The 19,964-nt window shown below is 39.4% G+C and overlaps 1 protein-coding gene and 1 long non-coding RNA gene across 2 annotated transcripts in view; one reads left to right on the forward strand and one right to left on the reverse strand.

Moving 5' to 3' along the window:
- LOC129526716 (uncharacterized) overlaps positions 1-17,367 on the reverse strand; it is a 56,572-nt gene extending 39,205 nt beyond the window's left edge. The window contains exon 1 of the long non-coding RNA XR_008671446.1: positions 17,279-17,367. This is a non-coding gene — a long non-coding RNA (uncharacterized lncRNA). The remainder of the gene's footprint in view (positions 1-17,278) is intronic.
- PRKCH (protein kinase C eta) overlaps positions 1-18,376 on the forward strand; it is a 334,858-nt gene extending 316,482 nt beyond the window's left edge. Inside the window, exons 13-14 of the mRNA XM_055361793.2 lie at positions 14,630-14,685; positions 17,288-18,376. Of these exons, the coding sequence (XP_055217768.1) occupies positions 14,630-14,685; positions 17,288-17,420 (189 nt within the window). The 3' untranslated portion in view covers positions 17,421-18,376. The remainder of the gene's footprint in view (positions 1-14,629; positions 14,686-17,287) is intronic.
- Positions 18,377-19,964: the final 1,588 nt, after the last annotated feature.

The following is a 19,964-nucleotide window of genomic DNA, read 5'->3' on the forward strand; positions in this document are numbered from 1 at the left end:
GAAGAAAGAAGAAGAAGGAGAAGGAGAAGAAGAGGAAGAAGAAGAAGAAGAAACCCAAAATGAACATCATAAATTAACCTAACCCCTAATATCAAGTTCAGGGCCAGATGCAAGAAAATTAAGGGTCATTGATAGAAGGAAATAACTAGTGAATGAGTAAATTATCTACTTGATGGAGTTGTTTCATGTTTCAATTTATTAAGGAAGAGTAACTATCAATTGAGAGATTTTAGTTTTGCTATGTTTTAGCCGTAATGCTCTTCCTGGAAATTATTAGTCAGTAGGTTCGTTTGCTTCTGTTAAAAAAAAATAAGCCAACTCCTCAGTAAAAACTTGCCTTCCTTTTTGCTCTTCTGGAAGGCATGGATCCTATTTTTTGCATAACGGGGACAAGTTATTTAAATATATGTTGGAAAGAAGAGATAGAAAACTTAAACACAACCCTATTTCCTACAATTTAGGGCTGGAGTTTTAATTAACACAAAACTTTGACAGTGGTGCCATAACAAACACAGAAGAAGCATTAATGGCCAGTGATCTGGAAACAGATTGTATAGTTTGGTCCCTTGCTTATCGAGTAAGATAGATGAGGACATTGATATGCACTCTAAGAGGACTTTCATTTCTCTTAGCTATTTTTTTATGAAATAAAAGAGAACAGAGCAAGTATGGAATTCACACCACAACTTCTTTGTTCCTCATACAAGGTACTAGACTGAAAAACTTGACCCTATAATTTGAGAAGTCAGAGCTGTCCAATGGACCAGTGGTCTATAATTTGAGAGATAATTGACGGGAACAGTAAACCTCCAATTATATGAAGAACCTCAGCCTAAGGCTCCATGTTTTAGAGGAGTCCATCTTCTATATATTTCAGTAGCCAGCGGCTCAGAACCTTGGCATATATCACTGACAAGGACCTAGTCACATGGACACCTATTTCCCCGGCCTCCCTGAGTTCTTAGATTAGCCTAGAGGTTCCTCTCTACCACTTATTGGCAATGGCCTATTATTTAGGGAGACACTTCCACACTATGCCTGATGTTCTAGCCTCATTATTAACAACACTCCTTTTCACTCTGACAGTGGTCTCAGTTTGAACAATAAGTTACATGCTACCCTCACCTCTGATCAACCCACTATGGAAGTCGCTCTCCCAAGGGTTTTCTATGAACACTGAACGATTCCTCTATCCTGGTCATCCTAGATTTGAAAATGCTTTCAGTATTATAGGGAATCAATTAAAGAAGAGCAGTTGTTATCGCATACATCAACTCTCTGTGTGACCAGGAGTAGGCCACTTAAATTTCCTGGGTCTCTGTTTCCTCATATAAAACAAATATTTTAAAGTAAATGATCTTTTTAACAACAAATATCATTTTGGCTGACATAAATCCAGGTTTAGCCTTCTACTCTTTTCACCAGTTAACTCTTATGGACCAGACTTCTCTGAGACAAGAAAGTCCTGGTCAGTAGGTTCTATTTAGAGCTTGGGCATACCAGAAGGAAGGGTCAGATGTCCTCTCATAGACTACTCAAAGCATCTCTTGAAGTCTAATAAACTCAACCATCGTGAGTGGCTGAGCTCACCCCTGGAGCTGCTGTGGATTCTTTATCCCTATTTGTAGGTTTAAACAAGTCTGTTCCAGAGATACTCAGACCAGCTTGAGGGAGACAGAGCCACTAAACTGCTGTGTACAAAAAACTTGGGCCTCTCATCCCAGGTTGTCCCTAAGTATCATGTTTGAGAACAACAGTGTTCTCTTCAACTCTCTGGAAGACTTACTTCTCACTTCTGAGAAATATGGGCACATAAATAGACATACATCATGATTTTTTATTCTGTAGAAATAGGTAGGTACATCTCTTAAGCAATGCACCACATTTACAAACACTCATTTGTACTCTGCCTCTTCCAAAAAGAATTTGAGTTGGTTTTTATCTCCTCATTGATAACTACAATCTTGTTAGTTTGCTTATTAATTTGCTTTATGCTCCAATAACAGCTACTTAATTAGTAAGTGCAACTACCAGGTCAGAGGTGAAGAAGGAAGTCTGCATCTTGGCAAGCCAAAATCACACACGAGCTGAAGTTATAAGGTATAGATATGAAGGAAGAATCAAGAGAAACAGGGGAACATGCTCTGTAGAGGAAATGGAACAGTTGATACAGACAAGAAACTGCAAGGCCTGAAAGAAAAAAATAGTCTTTCTAGTTCTCAGTGAGGTTGATGTATTCTTGTTGGACTTCATTTGTGTTTTTAATCCACCATGTCCTTTCAGTCAACCCTGTTTTCAACGAAAGTCTGAGTTGGTTCCTTGAAACCAAATAATCTATCAAAATCTATAAGATCCCTGTTAGTTAAACTTTTAGTGTCTCTCCAGTCTAGAATCTAAAAGTAAAAGATCCAACAGCAAATAGTTGGCACACTCAACTTTGGATAACATTTACAATGGTACTGTTTATAAAGATGTGGGTGAGATACAATAGAGCCACAGGGAACAGTGCAATAACCCAAGTTAGTAACTGCAGAGACGTTACCACACCTTTGCCTGAAAGGATAAAGGGAAGTAATACAGTTGACCCTTGAACAAGATGTTTGAACTGAGTTCCATTTATATGCAAATATTTCAGAGATTTGTAACAATTTGAAAAACAGACAAACCACTTAGACTAGAAATAGGGAAAAAATAAAGAAAAAGTGAGGTATGTCATGAATATAAAAAATATATGTAGGTACTATAGATACTAGCCTATTTCATCATTTACTACCATAAAATATACACAAGTCTATTATAAAAAGTTAAAATTTATCAAAACATACACATTTACAGACCACACTTGGCTCCATTCCCAGCTGAGAAATGTAAACAAACATAAAAATGCAGCATTAATCGTAACCGCTAACTGCATCAAATTAACTGTAGTACATACTGTACTACCGTCATCATTTTATAGCCATCTCCTGTTGCCCTTGTGGTGAGCTCAACTGTTGCAGGTATCCACTTAAAACGCGTGTGTTGCTAATCGTCTCCAAGTAAGCAGTTTATCTCTCTACTAGATTTCTTATTGTTGTAAAAAGTGATCTTGCGGTTCTCCTGTGTCTTTCATCCTGTTTAGTGCAATACTGTAAACCTTGAATAACACCATGGGACCCATACGAAGTGCCACTAGTGATGCTGGAAGTTCTCCCAAGAGGCAGAGAAAAGTCATGACATTACAAGAAAAAGTTTGCGCCGGGCCCGGCGGCTCACGCCTGTAATCCCAGCACTTTGGGAGGCCATGGAGGGCGGATCACGAGATCAGGAGCTCCAGACCATCTTGGCTAACACGGTGAAACCCCGTCTCTACTAAAAATACAAAAAATTCGCCGGGCGTGGTGGCGGGCGCCTGTAGTCCCAGATACTTGAGAGGCTGAGGCAGGAAAATGGCGTGAACCCAGGAGGTGGAGTTTGCAGTGAGCCGAGATCGCTTGCAGTGAGCCGAGATCGCGCCACTGCACTCCAGCCTGGGCGACAGAGCGAGACTCCGTCTCAAAAAAACAAGAAGAAAAAAAAAAGTTTAATTGCTCAATATGCACCATACATCAAGGTCTGCAGCTGCAGTTCCTCACCATTCCAGACAGATGTCCATCTTGAAAACAGGCAACATAAACTTACATATCAATGAATACAGTTCAGTGCTATAAATGTTTTTTCCCTTATGATTTTCTTAACATTTTCTTTTCTCTGGCTTACTTGCAATATGTAATCCGTACAAAATATGTGTTAATCGACTGTTTATGTTATTGGTAAGGCTTCCGGTCAACAGTGGACTATTCATGGTTAAGTTCTGGGGGAGTCAAAAGTTATACATGGATTTTTGACCGCATGGGGCTCAGCGCTTCTAACCCCTGCATTGTTCAAGGCTCAACTGTGGTTACTGGGACTCAGAAGGAAAGGGTCCTGTGCAGAGATATATATACTACCTTGACAGGCGCAGTGACTGAAGTCAAGGACCACAGCTTCACGAGGCAGCATCACAGGGAGGAAGTCAGGGGAATATAACCTGACCTCAGTCCCCTCCCTTCAGTGTCCTCCTGGGGCTCCTCATCGGCTGAGTCCCTCCAGGAGCTAGTGTGCAAGAAACGTCTCCATGTTGTGCTGCAGCTCAGCTTCCCAGGGCAGAGAGCAGGGTAGAGAAGTCTCCCACATTTGGATTTATCTGGATACATTTCTGACTGCAACTTCCCAAGAAAGTGGTTAAATCTCCTGTGCTCACAGCCTAGGGAGAGAAGGGACTGTCTTTCAGGAAGATGAGGCGCAGGCCCTGCCTCGCCAAAGGCAAATACACCAGACGGCCATAGCATCCAGCAGGAGCAAGGAGGGGCAGCATCTCTCCCGCCTGCCTCCCACGTGTGTCAGCCTGGGAGGAGAAGCTTTCCCGAAAAAGGGCGCAATGGGCAGTAATGAGATGTGGCAGCCGAGTGTGAAATCCTGCCACTGGCCAGCGGCAACTGGAAACAAGGCCGAAAATAGCTCAGGCAGAATCCCAGCTTCAGGACAGGGATGGAAACACTTTTACCAAGAGGCTTTCTTTAAAGCCATGTAGAGCACTTGTGGAAATGGTATTGTAGCGTTATTTTTATTCCAAACACCCATTCCCAAGGGAACCCTGAGCCACAATGCCCTTCTCTGTTGCTGAAGAAAAGGGACTATGCTGGTAGGGCTGAGAAAGCTGTGTGAAGAGGCATTGGCAGGTGGCACCTTAGAAGGACCAGGGTGTGGGACACATCTGCAGGTGAAAGTGAAGACAAAATGCTGGCTTGTTCTCAAAACTACTTGTGTTTCTCCTTGTGGAGAATAAAACTATCCCCTTTCAATTTTATCACCAGAACTGGATGAAGGAGATCATTATGTTTCCAGTTCTCAAATCAATTCTATGAAACCCAGTATGGCTGCCTAATAATTGAGTTCCCTAAGGAATGAATGCATTTTTTTCACCTTCTCTACACACCTCTCACAAGCCTGTCTCCTAAAATCATGAAATTTTTCATTAAATATTAATATTCACGTTATTTTTGCAAAAAAAAGTATCAAAATCCTCAAACATGCTCACCAATTCCAGAGCATAAATTCTGGATCAATATCATTCAATAGAATGGTGGCGGGTTTCTTCTATATGCTAAGCACTCAGAATACCAAGATGAGTTTATTCATCTTTTTAAAAATAAATTTTCTTGTGTACATTTGAGGTTTATAACATGATGTTATGGTACACATAGACAGGAAAGTTGTTTCCGTGATAAAGCAGATTAACATATCTATCATCTCACAGAGTTACTTTTGTGTGTGTGTGACAAGAGCAGCCAAAATACACTTCTTTAACAAAAATCCCTAATACAAGCTTTTTGTTTGTTTGTTTGTTGAGACAGAGTCTCACTCCATCGCCCAGGCTGGAGTGCAATAGTGCGATCTTAGCTCACTGCAACCTCACCTCCCGGGTTCAAATGATTCTTGTGCCTCAGCCTCTCAAGTAGGTGGGATTACAGCCCAGCTAATTTTTGTATTTTTAGTGGAGACTGGGTTTCACCATGTTGGGCAGGCTGGTCTCCATCTCCTGGCCTCAAGTATCCGCCTACCTCGGCCTCCCAAAGTGCTGGGTGAGCCCTGCACCTGACCCCTAATGCAAGTTTTATTGACTATAGTCCTCATGTTATACATTAGATTTCTAGATTTGTTTATATCTGCTACTTTATATCCTTTGATCCATATCACTGCATTTCCTCCCCTCCCCTTGCCCATAGTAACCGCTATTTTACTCACTGTTTCTGTATATAAGACCTCTTTTTAAAAATAATCCACATATACGTGAGATCATGCAATGTTTTTCTTTCTGTGTCTGGCATATTTCACTCAGCATGTCCTCCACACCCATCCATGTTGTGGCAAATGGCAGGATCTTCTTTTTTTCTTTTCTTTAAGGCTGAATAAAATGAGTTTAATATGGCCTGGCTTTCAAAGAAATGGATACATAAACAAAGAATTACAATATGATGTAATAAAATAAAACTTTATGTTTTATAAACAGTAAGATCGTTGCATAAGAAAGGGAATGATCAAAATGTAAGTGGGCAAAAAAGCTTCCTGGAGTAAATGGAATACGAATTTGGCTTTATGAGATGAATAGGAGTTTGTGAGGTGGCTACGTGTGGGAAGGGCATTCCAAGCAAAGGGAACAAGACGTGCAAAGGCAAAGACACACAAATGACTACCATGTGTCCTAGGCACTAAATGTGAGTCAGCACTGCTGAAGCACAACGTGCTCCAGGAGGCAGCTGGAGAGGAAGGCAGGGCAGCAGTCAGCGGAGCACGATCCGTGGAGGTGTGTTCCAAGTAACCTAACAGCAGGAGCCGACTGAAGATGATTTCTTTTCTGTTTTTATTTTGTTTAAATTAAATTAGAGTATCTATCCCTGTAAAAGTTTCATCAGTTCCATTCTCATATGAGTTCCTGAGTGGGAGGGACAGAGGCATTGACTTCATCATGCTATGAGTTGAGCATCACCTGTGTCCCCCGAGGGAAGTGTGTCATACAAGTGAACAGTCTTTCATGGCATCATGGCAAGGAAAGGGAGTGCTGCCTACGGGTTGCAGAGAGACAAGGGGTTTAAAGCAGGAGTATATGTTGGTCAGATTCACGTTTAGCAAGATCCCCCTGATAGCACTGTGATGAACTGTTTGTATTGGATGGTGGGAGGCATAATGGGTTAGTATTTTAGGGCTTCTAAACAAATTGCCACAAACTAAGAGGCTTAAAACAACAGAAAAATTATTTTCTCATCATTATAGAGACCAGAAGTCTGAAATCAAGGTATCATCACACTCCTCCTGGAGGCTACAGGGGAGAATCCTTCCTTGCCTTTTCAAGCCTCTGGTGGCTATTGCCAGTCCTTGGCTTCCTTGGCTCGTGGCCACATCCATTCATTCTCTGACTCCATCTTCATATTGCCTTCTCCTCTGTGTGTTTGTTGTGTCCTCTTCTGTCTCTTAGAGGGACACTTGGGACTGGAGTTAAGGCCCACTGGGGAATCCAGGAAGATCTCATCTCAAGATCCTTAATTACATCTGCAGAGACTTTTTCCAAGTAAGGTAGCATTCACAGTTTCCAGGGATTTGGACATGGATATATCTGTGTGGGGACCACCATTCAACCCATCACACAGAAGAATCTTATTTCTGAACCTATGATCAGCAAACCAACTGCATTAGGATCTCATGGAGTGCTGCACTTTATCAGTTGCACACTACTAGACAGGAGATGCAGACTCAGGAGGTGTCAGCCAGCCACCATGAGGACAACCTTGTGATGAGCGTGGGAACTAGAATTAGAATGATCAGGAGTCAGTAGTGACTTGAAAGTAGAGATGAGGAGGATGAGGTTGAACATAATGACTTCTGGGTGTCATCACGGGACAACTTACTGAGATGAGAATGCAGGGAGAAAGCATAGTATCCTAGGAATCTCAATAGTTGGAAAGACTAGTGAGATCATCCTGTCTAGCCCTTACACATGATTCAGGATTTCCCTTTTTGGTATCCTTTACAAATGATCATGCAACTTTTATTTAAGCAACTGACTTTACTGAAACCAAAGTTGCATGATCATTTGTAAAGGATTTGTCTGACTGCCTTGTCTGTTTCCTTCACCAGCTTATAAACTGAATGAGAAAAGAGGCCATGTTTGTTGGGTTCACAGTTATTTCCCCAGAACCTGATAGAGTACCTGTAAGCGTGAAGGTTCTCAATATGTATTTTTGTGGGGGATTTTTGGTGGTGGTGGCTATTTTGAAAACTACTTTATTGAGATAAGATTGTCACACAAAAAGCTGTACATATTTAATGTATACAATTTGGTGAGTTTGGAGATGTGTTCACCCATGTAAATATGTGTTTTTGAATGAATGGGTGAATGAATGAGCAACTTTGGTGACAGGAAGATGTAGAAACTAGGTAAGAATTAGAATGGTTAACAAGAGTTATTCCAGTGGTTACTCTTCCATTTGGGGCAGCTCTAATTTCATGTTCCTCTTTATACAGTCGCTTATTTTGTTCCCTAGGTCACTCAGAGTGAGTCTAGCCCTTCCTCTATGTGAAAATTTATTTCAAATACAAAGAGAACTGTTGTGCTCCCTAAGTCTCCTCCTCTCTGGCTAAGTATCTTCATTTACTTTAACCACTGGCCTGTTTTAGTCCTGTTTTAGAAATGCATCACAGTTCTAGTTGTTCTCCTTTCATTCACTCAACAAATATTTATGAGCATCCACTGAGTGCTCTGTACCAGGGCTCTGTATGCAATAGGGGGAAAAAGAGACATGCACGTGCCTTCCACCTCATCAGTGTTCCTCTGAAGTTATTAAACATAGCAATCCCCAGAACTATTAGAAAAGCAGATGCCCCTTCCTTTGTACTGGGTATGTTCTCTTTTACTACTACAGTATATCTAAATAAGAGATACTGGTTCTTCCACTTGCTTTTTTGCAGTACTAGATGTGGTATTTCTTGTTGTTTGTACAGCCATGGACCATGAATTAAGTGTGACTTTTCTTTTGGGTACAAGAGCATATATACATAGAAGGATATAGATGGTATGCACAACACAACCATCTACATTCTTCCATCCCTTACAAATAGAATACGTGTTTGCACTCTTTGATAAAGGTAATGCAATGCTCAGAAAAGCGCCCCAGCATCTAGAGGAGCAGGGTGTTTTTCAGGCATCTGTGAGAAACAGATGCTCTGTCAAGCCAGGGACAGGGGCTCAGGTTACATCATGTGTTCACTGAAGCACATCACAATCATTTACCTAGTACAGCCTCAAGTAATTGTTTTATTTTTTATTCTTCTATTATTTTATGCATTTTTTCTACTTTTAATAATGAAATAAACCCATAATAAAACAAAAATAATTCAACAAAACTGATGGGATTTTTTTTTCATTGCAAATGTCTGTTTAACGAATTTGTTCACTAATGGAGGCTCCCAAGCTTCAGAAAAGATGTTCTCCTTTAAGGGAACACAGATGTTTGACTTAAAATTCCACATTTGTGACATTTCAATATTGGTATCCTCATTTTTTTTTACTAATGAAATTGTAAGAAAACAAAATCTGCTTGTCCTACAGCAATTTGGCTGTGATTCAAAAACTTTTTATTAAAATGAAATAATATGTTCTGCAAATCTAATTGCAGAGGAATTAGACACACTAAATCAAATAGTCATCTGTGACACAAAATGAAATAAACTAGAGAAAAACCATTTCAGGAAATAGACAGTAGAAAGAGGTTCTAAGGAATGGCTGTCTGCTTCTATTGTGATCATTTCTGGGTTCAGTTTTGATGTTTTTAAATGAAATATTTTAACCTTAGACCTCATTTTCTTTAGTTTCCTTTTTGCCCTGTCTTATGGTATGATCAGACCTCATTTCTAAATGACACATTTATTTCACTAACATTGTACTTATGTAGTTGAAGTGAATGGATTAGGATCATTGACCAACTTAACTGTATATAAATGCAAATGACAATATATCTGTTGGAGTTATAATAATGGTTAGAAAATAGGGAAGAATGACAAGAGAAGTTTAGTGGAAGGTGGGTATGGACATAATGAGGGTGCATGGGTAAAACTAGCCAAAATTGTTTGGCTGTTTTAATTTGCCTCAGTCTTCAACTTTAAATAAGAAGATTTAATCAATTAGATTACTTGCAGTATAACTATTTCAGTTCTCCAAACACCATTAGGTTATCTGTTCTTCGGGCCAAATTCAATGCCACGTACAAGGTAAATGCTGAATATTTGCAGAATGAATGAATGAACTAATGGACAAATAAATGCCACACTTCTTCCTTTTTTTTTGTCATGATAGGAGTGTAGGTCAGTAAAGACCTCAAAGTTCTGATGCCTGTAATCAAGATACAAACATTTGACTCAACTAATAGAGAACTATCTTTTGCATTAGAGTTATAAACAGAACACTAGATGAATTTTCTTATTATTCTTCTCTAGTAAAGGCATTAGGTCACAATTAGCATTTACTTGAAATGTCTGTATATTTAAATTTCTCTCTATATTTATATTATTAAATTGTTGTGACTAGAATGTAATTTTATTTATAAATGGTTTCCAAACTATACTCTAGCCATGATCAGTTGGATAATTCAGTGTTTTTATAACTGATATCAATCATTGCAGGTTATTTGAAATCGTGATGATCCTCACGGATAGTTCTAGTCACGTCCCACACATACTTCTAGCCCAAGACGAACAGGTTGCAACAAAGATGTGTTTGTGCACGCATGTATGTGTATATGTGTGTGCATGTGTGTGTGTGTGTGTGTCTGTGTGAAAGCATTGTGGATATTTTGTGTTTGCTAATTTTGTAAACACAATATTAATCTTTGCTTGTCAGTCCTTGAGGATTTTTGCACTTTCACTGTTTATATAAGCAACCAAATGATCATAAAAAGTCAACTTGACCCTGTAGAATAGGCTGTGGTGTATTCTGAAATAACATTCTTCTTCAAGCTTTCTCATTAATTGCCAGCCTGCTCAGCGACTGCCAGAATATGATTAACCTTCTTAGATCAGTTCCCACTGTTGTGCAATGCATTCTAAAATATAGCAGCAAATGAATATATGATGTCACAGAGACAAAAATTCTGCAGGTGAAAACTAGCATAAAGCAGATAAGCATTCTCTGGCTGGGATACAGAGTTTTCAAACCTCCTAAACCTTAAAACCTTACTCTGAAAACACTACATACCAGATGTGAACTGCCCAAACTTGTTTTTGAACAGATTCATTTTATGTCCATAGAATTTAATGCACAGATTCATGTTCATGCAGTTCAATTCATAGATTTTTAAACTGTTTCAGTACTTAGCCCATTGATTGATCTAAGAGCCTAGATATTAAAATGAAGTCTGTTGTTCTTTTTATTCATTAAAGATAAGAAAAGACTATTTCTGTCAATGGTTATTGGATTATCCTACTTGACTATAAACAGATCCCTCCCCTACCATGCATGTGCACAAAAATTACCAGAGCCTTTCCTAAATTGATTGTGAGGTCAATTGCTTTGATGTCACTGTGGCTCCCATATTGGCCGAGGTTGCAGGGAAAAGAGGTTGGGGGAATAATCTCATTTCTAGGGGAAGAAGCATAGGAATAAGAATCAAAAGATTCACATTCTAATCTTGGCCCAGCCTCCAAACAGCAGTGTGACGTGGTCCAAGAAGTGGCGCTGCCCTAAACACTCATTACATCTTCACAACATGAACAGGTACATTTAGATAGGTGCTGCAGTATCCCCTTTTACAGGTGAAAAGATTTAGATACTTTCCCTGTGTCAGGCCGTAGGTTAGGATCAGAGCCAGGATTCTGCCTGGAACAGGTTGGCTCCTGTACTTCTATTTTAGAGATATTGTGATAATGCACGTGAAAGAACTTTGAAAAATATAAAGAATGATTATTCTTACACAGTAGGGTCACTCAATAGACGTATTTATGTACTGAAAATTGGAATGAGGGTGGAAGAAATAGTGAAATAACTGACGGTGTTGGCTGTCGATGATCGTAGGGGTAGTCACCACCTGATTTTGAGGAGTGGCACATGCTAGTTAAGTAGGCCAGAGAAGCTAAACACAGTCTTACCATATGATTCAGCATTTGAACTTTTAGGTGTTTACCCAACTGATTTGAGATTTATATCCACATAAAAACCTGCAAACAAATATTTATAGCGGCTGTATTCATAATGACCAAAAACTGGGAGCAAATAAGATGTCCTTCAATAGGTGAATGGATAAATAAACTATGGTACAGTCAGTTGTTGGAATATTATTTGATGATAAAAATAAATGAGCTGTTGAATCACAAAAAGACATGAATGAATCTTAAATGCGTAGTTCCAAGTGAAACAACCCGATCTGAAAGGCTACATATTGTATGTTTACAATTGTATGACATTCTGGAAAAGGCAAAACTATGGAGACATTAAAAAAATGCATTGATTTCCAGGGGCTCAGGGAGAGGGGAGGAAGGATTAAATAGGTTAAGCAGGAGGAATTTCTTAGAGTGGTAAAACTGTTCGCATAATACTGTAATTATGGATACATGACAATGCATATATCAAAATCCATGGAACTTTATAGAACAAAGAGTAAACATTAGTGTATGCACATTTTAAAGATCATTTAGAAGGTCAAGGTCCTAGAATGGACTGCAGTGACAAAACAATCTAACCGTACTAAAAATCTATAAAGCAACTTCACTGAAGGAGGTGGGAGGAAAAGATGCTGACCTAAGTGATTTTGGAAATGAGAGGAGTCTGTAAGACTAAAGGCAAAAGAAGATGTACATAAAACTGTACTTAATAAAGTTGTTTCCCATAAGGTTTCAAGTTAACAATTCTAATACTGCTCTACATTTATACCAGAATTAGCAATGAAGTAAATGCATGGTGGATGGTGGGAGCCAGATTTCTCATGGAGTTCACAGATAAACAATGGGAATAGGCTAGACTGGTCCATGCAGTAATGAATTAGAGTTGGGGCTATCAGTGTGAATTCACTCATGTTTAGCTTAGCATAGATACCTATGGTTACATATAGAAATATTTATAGATATTTGTACATATATACAGAGCTTAGTATACATATTTCCTTGTTGTGTCAGCTAAGAGAGCCTAGAAAGCAATGACACCCCAGTAGCAAGGAGAACTTCTAGTGCCCAGATTTTGGTTTTAATACTGTTCTCCAGTAAAAGAAACTAGAGCTCCTTGGAGAAATTGCTGATTGTAAGATTGGGTTAGCATATATACAAGTTGGACCTGGAGCATCTTGTAGTGCCAGAAAGTAAGTATCTAACACACACAGACACACACACACACACACACACACACACACACACAATTATAAGAGGATCTCAAAGGGATACAGGAGCCAACTTCAACAGGAGCTCCTCATGGCCAAACCTGAAATAATGTGAACCACAAAATAATGCAGTATTAGACTATAACCAAAAGTATAAAATAACTATGAGTTCATACTATTATAAGTGAATAATCTAATAAATAAATCATGAAAAAATGACACATCTCCTATGCAGAAGAATTCCAAATAATGTCTGTAGATATTCTACACTCAAAGAGGTAGAACATAACCCCCTACTCCTTTGATGTGGGCTATATGTAGTGACTTCCTTCCAAAAGGTGCAGCATAGACATGGTTTAACTTTACAGCGAAGAACATGACAATGAGCCAAGCAATCAAGATCAATATCAACAGTAAGAAGTCATGTTGATGAAACGTACTCTTGATACAATGCAACAAAAAGCCTCTTTATCTTTGTGAATTTCTACCCAAAAACCCGTAATCCAGTCTAATCATGCAAAAAAAAAATCAGATAAATACCAATTAAGGAGCAGTCTACAAAATATTTGATGAGTATTCCTCAAAAACAAGGTAAATCTGAAAAATCATCACAGCCAAGAGGAGCCTGAGGAGACAGAACAACTAATGTAATATGGTATCCTGGGTGAGATTCTGAAATAGAAGAAGGACATGAGGGGCCAGGCGCAGTGGCTCATGCCACTTGGGAGGCCAAGGCAGGTGGATCACCTGAGGTCAGAAGTTCAAGACCAGCCTGGCCAACATGGTGAAACCCCGTCTCTACTAAAAATAAAAAAATTGGCTGGGCATGGTGGCTGGCACCTGTAATCCCAGCTACTCGCGAGGCTGAGGCAGGAGAATTGCTTGAATCTGGGAGGCAGAGGTTGCAGAGAGCCGAGATCACACCATTGTACCCCAGCCTGGGTGACAAGAGCAAAACTCTGTCTCAAAAAAAAAAAGGACATTAGATAAATACCAAGGAAACAGAAGGACATTAAATAAAAGCAAAACTGTCTCAAAAAAAAAGGACGTTAGAGAAATACCAAGGAAATCCGAATAAAGTATAGACTTGTTAATAATATACAGGTGTTGACTCACTAATGATAACAAATGTACTATACAAATATAAGTTGTTAATAATAGGAGAAACTGGATATGGAGTACATAGGAACTCTCTTTACTATCTTTATAATTTTTGTAAGTCCAAACTGCTCTAAAAAATAAAGTATATATATCCTTTTTAGTATATGTAAATATACTACAGAGAAGATTTTGGTTTTACCTAGATTACATCACTGAAAGATATTGATTTTCACCAACTCCATTAATTATTTTTTGATGTGGAGATAAAAGATATAATCAGACACAATCCTGTAAAAATCAGTTCATCTCCTTGGATATCATGATGATTTTAGTCACATATTCTCCTTTTGGATGGACATAGCTATAAGGAAAGAAATTTTTTTAAATGCAGAAGTATATTAAATTTATTTGTTAAATAAACAATGAACATCTCCAGATAGCAGCAAACGGCAAGGAATTACGTCCAGCTATAATTTAACCAGCCCGCCTTAGGATTGCCGCTATTAGAGTTCAGTGGTGGTATAAACCATCTCTAGTGTATGCTGTTTCTATAGATGGTTTATTAGATGATTTACAATGAAATCGAACACACGACTGTTCTTTAACCCCTCCAGGAACCCGATGAAATGCCTGGTCTAACAGGAGGATGCAGAGAAAGTTATGAAGAGAGGTATGTGAGCTTCTGTGTTATTTATTCTTGGTCCTGCAATATGGTCAGTGAAGCATCCTGAGCGCTCACCCTTTCCCAATGCTATAAAGCAAATTGGATGGATGAGTGTGATTTAGAGGAGAAGGAAACTGCAGTTATCACTGCTTTACCTTGACCTCTGCCTGGAGACAAGGCTGAGAGGGTGACTACAAAATTAGAGCGACAACTAACATATGCTGGATACATATCCTGGGCCAGGATGATGCCAGGTATTTTACAGTTGGTCACTCCTCACAACAACCCTATGAGCAGCAGTCTCTTCCTTAAGATTTTGAGCAGGCCCAGTAATCACTACCCCTCTTCATCCCCTTAATGCTCAAAAAATTAAGATATAAGACAAAGGAGTAACAGATGAAGATATTATAATATCACCTCTATTACTGATAAAGTCTCCCTTACAGTGCTAGTGGGAGCATAAATCGATATAGCCATTTTGGAAAACTAAACCTGAATATATGCATTCTCTATGCCCCAGCAATTCCACTCACAGAAATATACCCAGTAAAATGTCTACGTATGCTCACCAAATGACATGTACTAGAATGCTCATAGTAGCACTATTTGTAAAACTGGAAAATACCCATTTGCCTGGCAACAGTAGAAGGGATCAATAAATCTTGGTATACTCACACAATAGATTATTATATAGTAATAACAATGATCAAACCATAATTACAGGCAACAATATAGATGAATATTACAAATGTAACATACTGGCAAAAAAAACAGATGCAGAAGAGCATGAACTGTATGATTTCATTTATGCAAAGTACAAAAGTGGGAAAATGAATTGGGTTTTAGAAGTCAGTTCAAGATAGTTGTTGCCCTTGGGTGGGGACAGTGATTGAGAGGAAGCAGGCAGGAGACTTCTTGGGGACTAGCACTATTATTTTTCTTGAAATGAGTACTAGTTACTTGGGTGTGTTTGGTTGTGAAAATTATAGAGCGATACATAAGCAGTAAGCATCTTTACCATATATATAGTACTTCAATTAAAAAAATTTTTAAATCCTCTCTTGATCCCGTCTTCCCATCCAACTACCACTATCTCTCCTCTTCCCTGTAAAGCAAATGTTTTTGAATGGAGTGTCTTTGCTCGCTGTGTCCAATGTCTGCATTCTCTCTTGAACCCAGTCCAGCAAACCTTTTGCCCTAGATTCTAAAAAACTGCTCTTATAAAGATCAATGATGACTTGCATATGGCTAAACCCAATGCTCAGCTTGCCTCATTGTACTTACCAGCAGCATTCCATACAGAATATCACTCTCTGCATATTCTTTTGGTTTCTGTACACAGTATCCATCACTAGGTGAACTCATGGAGCCTCATGGCTTTAAATGCCCTGTCTGTACTGATGACTGTCTCATTTATATTTTCAGCCCAAATCTCTCCTTGGCACATCAGACTTGTGCATTCAATTGCCCACTCAACATCTCAAACATGATATATTCCAAACAGATGTCCTGATATCCTCCAAACCTGCCCTTCCCACATTCTCCTCCTTCTTATTAAGCTTCTCAGATCTACTCTGTCCTTCCAGTTGTGTAGCCCCCAAACCTTGGAATAACCCTAAACTCCTCTTTTTTTTCTCATACAATGCATCTAATCCATTAACCAGACCTGTTGATTCTACCTTCAAAATATATCCAGAATTTACCCACTTCTTGCTGCTTAGACTGCCACCATCCTGGTCCAATCCACCTTCCTCTCTTGCCTGAATTATCTCAATAGCCTTCTAGACGCTTCTTCCCTGCCCCTCACTGCCCTGCCCCTTGCCTCTGCCCTTGCTGCCCCACAATCTATTTCCTACAAAGAGCGATCCCAGTAAACAATAATCCAAATTATGTCATTTGTCTGCTCCAGACCCTCCTGTTTTCCATCTCACTTAGAAGAAAAGGCAATTCCAGGCTGTGAACTTCAAGACTCTGTATGATCTGACCTCACACTGGCTTTCAAACCTCATCTTGCACACTGCTTCCCCAGTGTGCTCTGCGTTAGCCGCATGGGGATTTTTATGGGTCCCTGGACACTCTGGGCATTTCCCTGGCTCAGGGCGTTTGCATTGGCTGTTTCTGCTCACTGGTGTTCTCTTTCCCTGCTATATACATGGTTTTCTCTCTCATTTCCTTCAGGTCTTTCTTTACTCAAATCACATCTTTTTTAAAAGAGGATTTCTATCTAAAATTTTATACACATATCTCTGTATCCCCCTTCTCGGCATTTTTTTTTCTCCTTGGCACTTATCACTCTCGTGTGTGTTTGTTCATGTATTTATTGACTGAGTGATTTTTTTCTCTCCCAATAAGCTGCAAACTCTGTGAAGACAGGGATATTTCTCCCATTTTTGCCCCATCATGCTGCAAGCCCAAGGTACAATTAGAACACATCCAATTCACTGTCCATCTACCTGTGGCACTTCAACCATGACCACAAACCAAATCACTCTTCCTGTATCACATTCCCTGAGAGACTTTGTTTTCTCCCATAGGAAAGATTTGCTTATTTTTCTGATTCAATCAAATGTACCACTAGTTTCTGCAGGATTATTTGTACCTCTTTCAGGATCCTGAGGAATTTGCTCCTGGGCCGTGAAGATGGGAAGCTGAGTCAGAGTGCAGTTCTTCACCCAATCCCACAGCCACACGTGCCTGCTTGCTCACGGGATCTTCCCACTCTCCTCGGGAAGGCTTCCTAGCTGCTTCCTCAGGACGTCCTGTGATAGCAGCCTGACCTGTCAAAGCCATGCGAATACCATCTGTTCAGTTATATAACTTGAGATCTGGGAAGAATTCTCAACGTAGGATTTGCTGCCCAAATCAAATCATTTTCAGAAAGGAGATTAAGCATTCTTTGCTGGGAAAAGGAGAAATTACCAGAAAAATTATCATTTCACTGAGTATAAACAAACCTTTGTCCAAAATACACAAATGAAAATGACAAATTTGCTTCACTAATATTTGCTTGCATTAAAAATATACACAGGGCTATGTATGGTTCAATATCTTAAGTGCAAAGTAAACTCTTAATTAGGAACAATGGAATTATTAATTTAACGAATCTTAATTTTGTTTAGATCATTAGCCTGCAGTATAATGTCCCAAGCAGAATTTGGGGTGGGGAGCTTGGTGGCGGAAGAGGAAGTGCTCATTTCTACAGACATGACAAGATTATTAACACTAAAGAATGACTTTTCTTTCATGGGAGGGGAAGATATCTGACCCACCAGCAGTCAGACAGAAACCCTGACTTGTGATTTTAACGTTACCTTATATGACCCATGGTCACCTTGTATGACCAAAGAAAACCATTTATGAAATAGCTGCCCGGAGTTCAAGATTTAAATGGTAACTTTATAGACTAGTTTTTCTCTCATCATCTAATTTACTTGCCTTAACGCTTGTTTCTTTGCCCTTATTCCTACTGGCTCTCGAGTATAATATCCTGAGAATTTATGTTGAACAGCACTAATTTTTCACTTGGAGCTAGCACATGTTTATGACTAGTACAAGTTTATAACTACAAAAAACAGAGATTTTGTCATCTTAAACTGAATTTACTGGGAATAAAATCAGTCAATTCAGAAAAGTATAACAAAGGAAATAAAAATCACCACAACTCCTACTACCTGAAGATTATATGGTTAAAGTGTTTTGTATATTCTTCCGTAATTTTTACACCTACATGTTTTTTAAATAAAAATTAACCCTACCTATAAACCAAACAATATTATTTAACTAACAAGAGAAGAATAAATTATATTTTTTGATTGGCTGTATAGCAAAGAGAATCCTGCCATTCAGAAAAAAACAGGGTAAGACAAGGAAGGAAGCCAAATAGATGGACTGCAATGGAAGTTCACCCAGAATGAATAAATGAATGAATGAATGACTGAATGAATGAATGGAGGAGCTATTTTACTGACTGTGGTCAGTCAGGGAACACCTATCAGAAAAAGCAGCATTTGGCTGGGGGCAGTGGCTCATGCCTGTAATCCCAGCACTTTGGGAGGCTGAGGCGGGCGGATCACCTGAGGTCAGGAGTTCGAGACCAGCCTGACCAACATGGTGAAACCCCGTCTCTACTAAAAATACAAAAATTAGCCGGGTATGGCGGCAGGCACCTGTAATCCCAGCTACACCAGAGGCTGAGGCAGGAGAATCGCTTGAACCCAGGAGACAGAGGTTGCAGTAAGCTGAGATTGCACCACTGCACTCGAGCCTGGTCAACAGAGCCAGACCCCGTCTCAAAAAAGAAAAAAAAAAGAAAGAAAGTAAGAAAAGAAAAGTAAAAACAGCCTTTGAGTAGAGACCAGTGAGTGATGGAACTCTGTAAGGATCTGGGGGAAAACTTATCTATCTGGTAGGAGGAAACCACGAGTGTGAAGGTAATGAGACAGGAGTGAAGTCAGTGAATTGGCGGAACAGAACAGCATGGAGGCCCCTGGAGCTAGCCCGGGATGAGGCAGCGGAGAACAGCAGGAGAGGACATGGAGGGAGACAGGTTTTTCCTTTTCCAGTTTTCTTCAGTTCTTTTGATTGACTCAGGAGAAAAGTCTTAGTTTGATGTTAGCACATACTTAACACTTCTGGTGTTCACTACTCTATTTTTCAACAAAAAGATAGCAGACTTTGGGATCACAGCCTTCTGAGATGATGGTATTTAACTAAAATATAATAACATTGGTTTTTATTTTCTTTATTTTCACAATTACTATCTTTTCTTTTTTGATATAGGGTCTCACTCTGTTGCCCAGGCTGAGTGCAGTGACACCATCACAGCTCACTGCAGCCTCTAACTCCTGGACTCAGGAGGTGGGATCCTCCCCCCATAGCCCCTCCAGTAGCTGGGACTGTAGGCATACAGCACCACATCCGGCTAATTTTTTATTTTTTGTAGAGATGGGGTCTTGCTGTGTTGCCCAGGCTGGTCTCATACTTCTGGGCTCAAGCAATCCTCCCACCTTGGCTTCCCAAAGTGCTGGTTTTACAGACATGAGCCACTGCACCCAGCAAACAATTCCTCTCTGTTTATAGCAAGTGATGCTGGTTTCCTGTTTACAGGAGTGATAAAGTCTTTTTTAAAACAAATGTATTTAAGTTTCAAATTAAATCATCTTAAAGAAAAATATGACATAAGAAATGTCAAAAAGTGGTACATGATCAGAAGTGGCAAAAATCATAAAAGTAATTGGCAAGTGACTTAAGTTTGGGAAACACAGTTCTAATCCATCCCACCTATA

This window comes from Gorilla gorilla, chromosome 15 (genome assembly GCF_029281585.2).
Source record: "Gorilla gorilla gorilla isolate KB3781 chromosome 15, NHGRI_mGorGor1-v2.1_pri, whole genome shotgun sequence".
In the NCBI taxonomy this organism is placed as follows: Eukaryota; Metazoa; Chordata; class Mammalia; order Primates; family Hominidae; genus Gorilla; species Gorilla gorilla.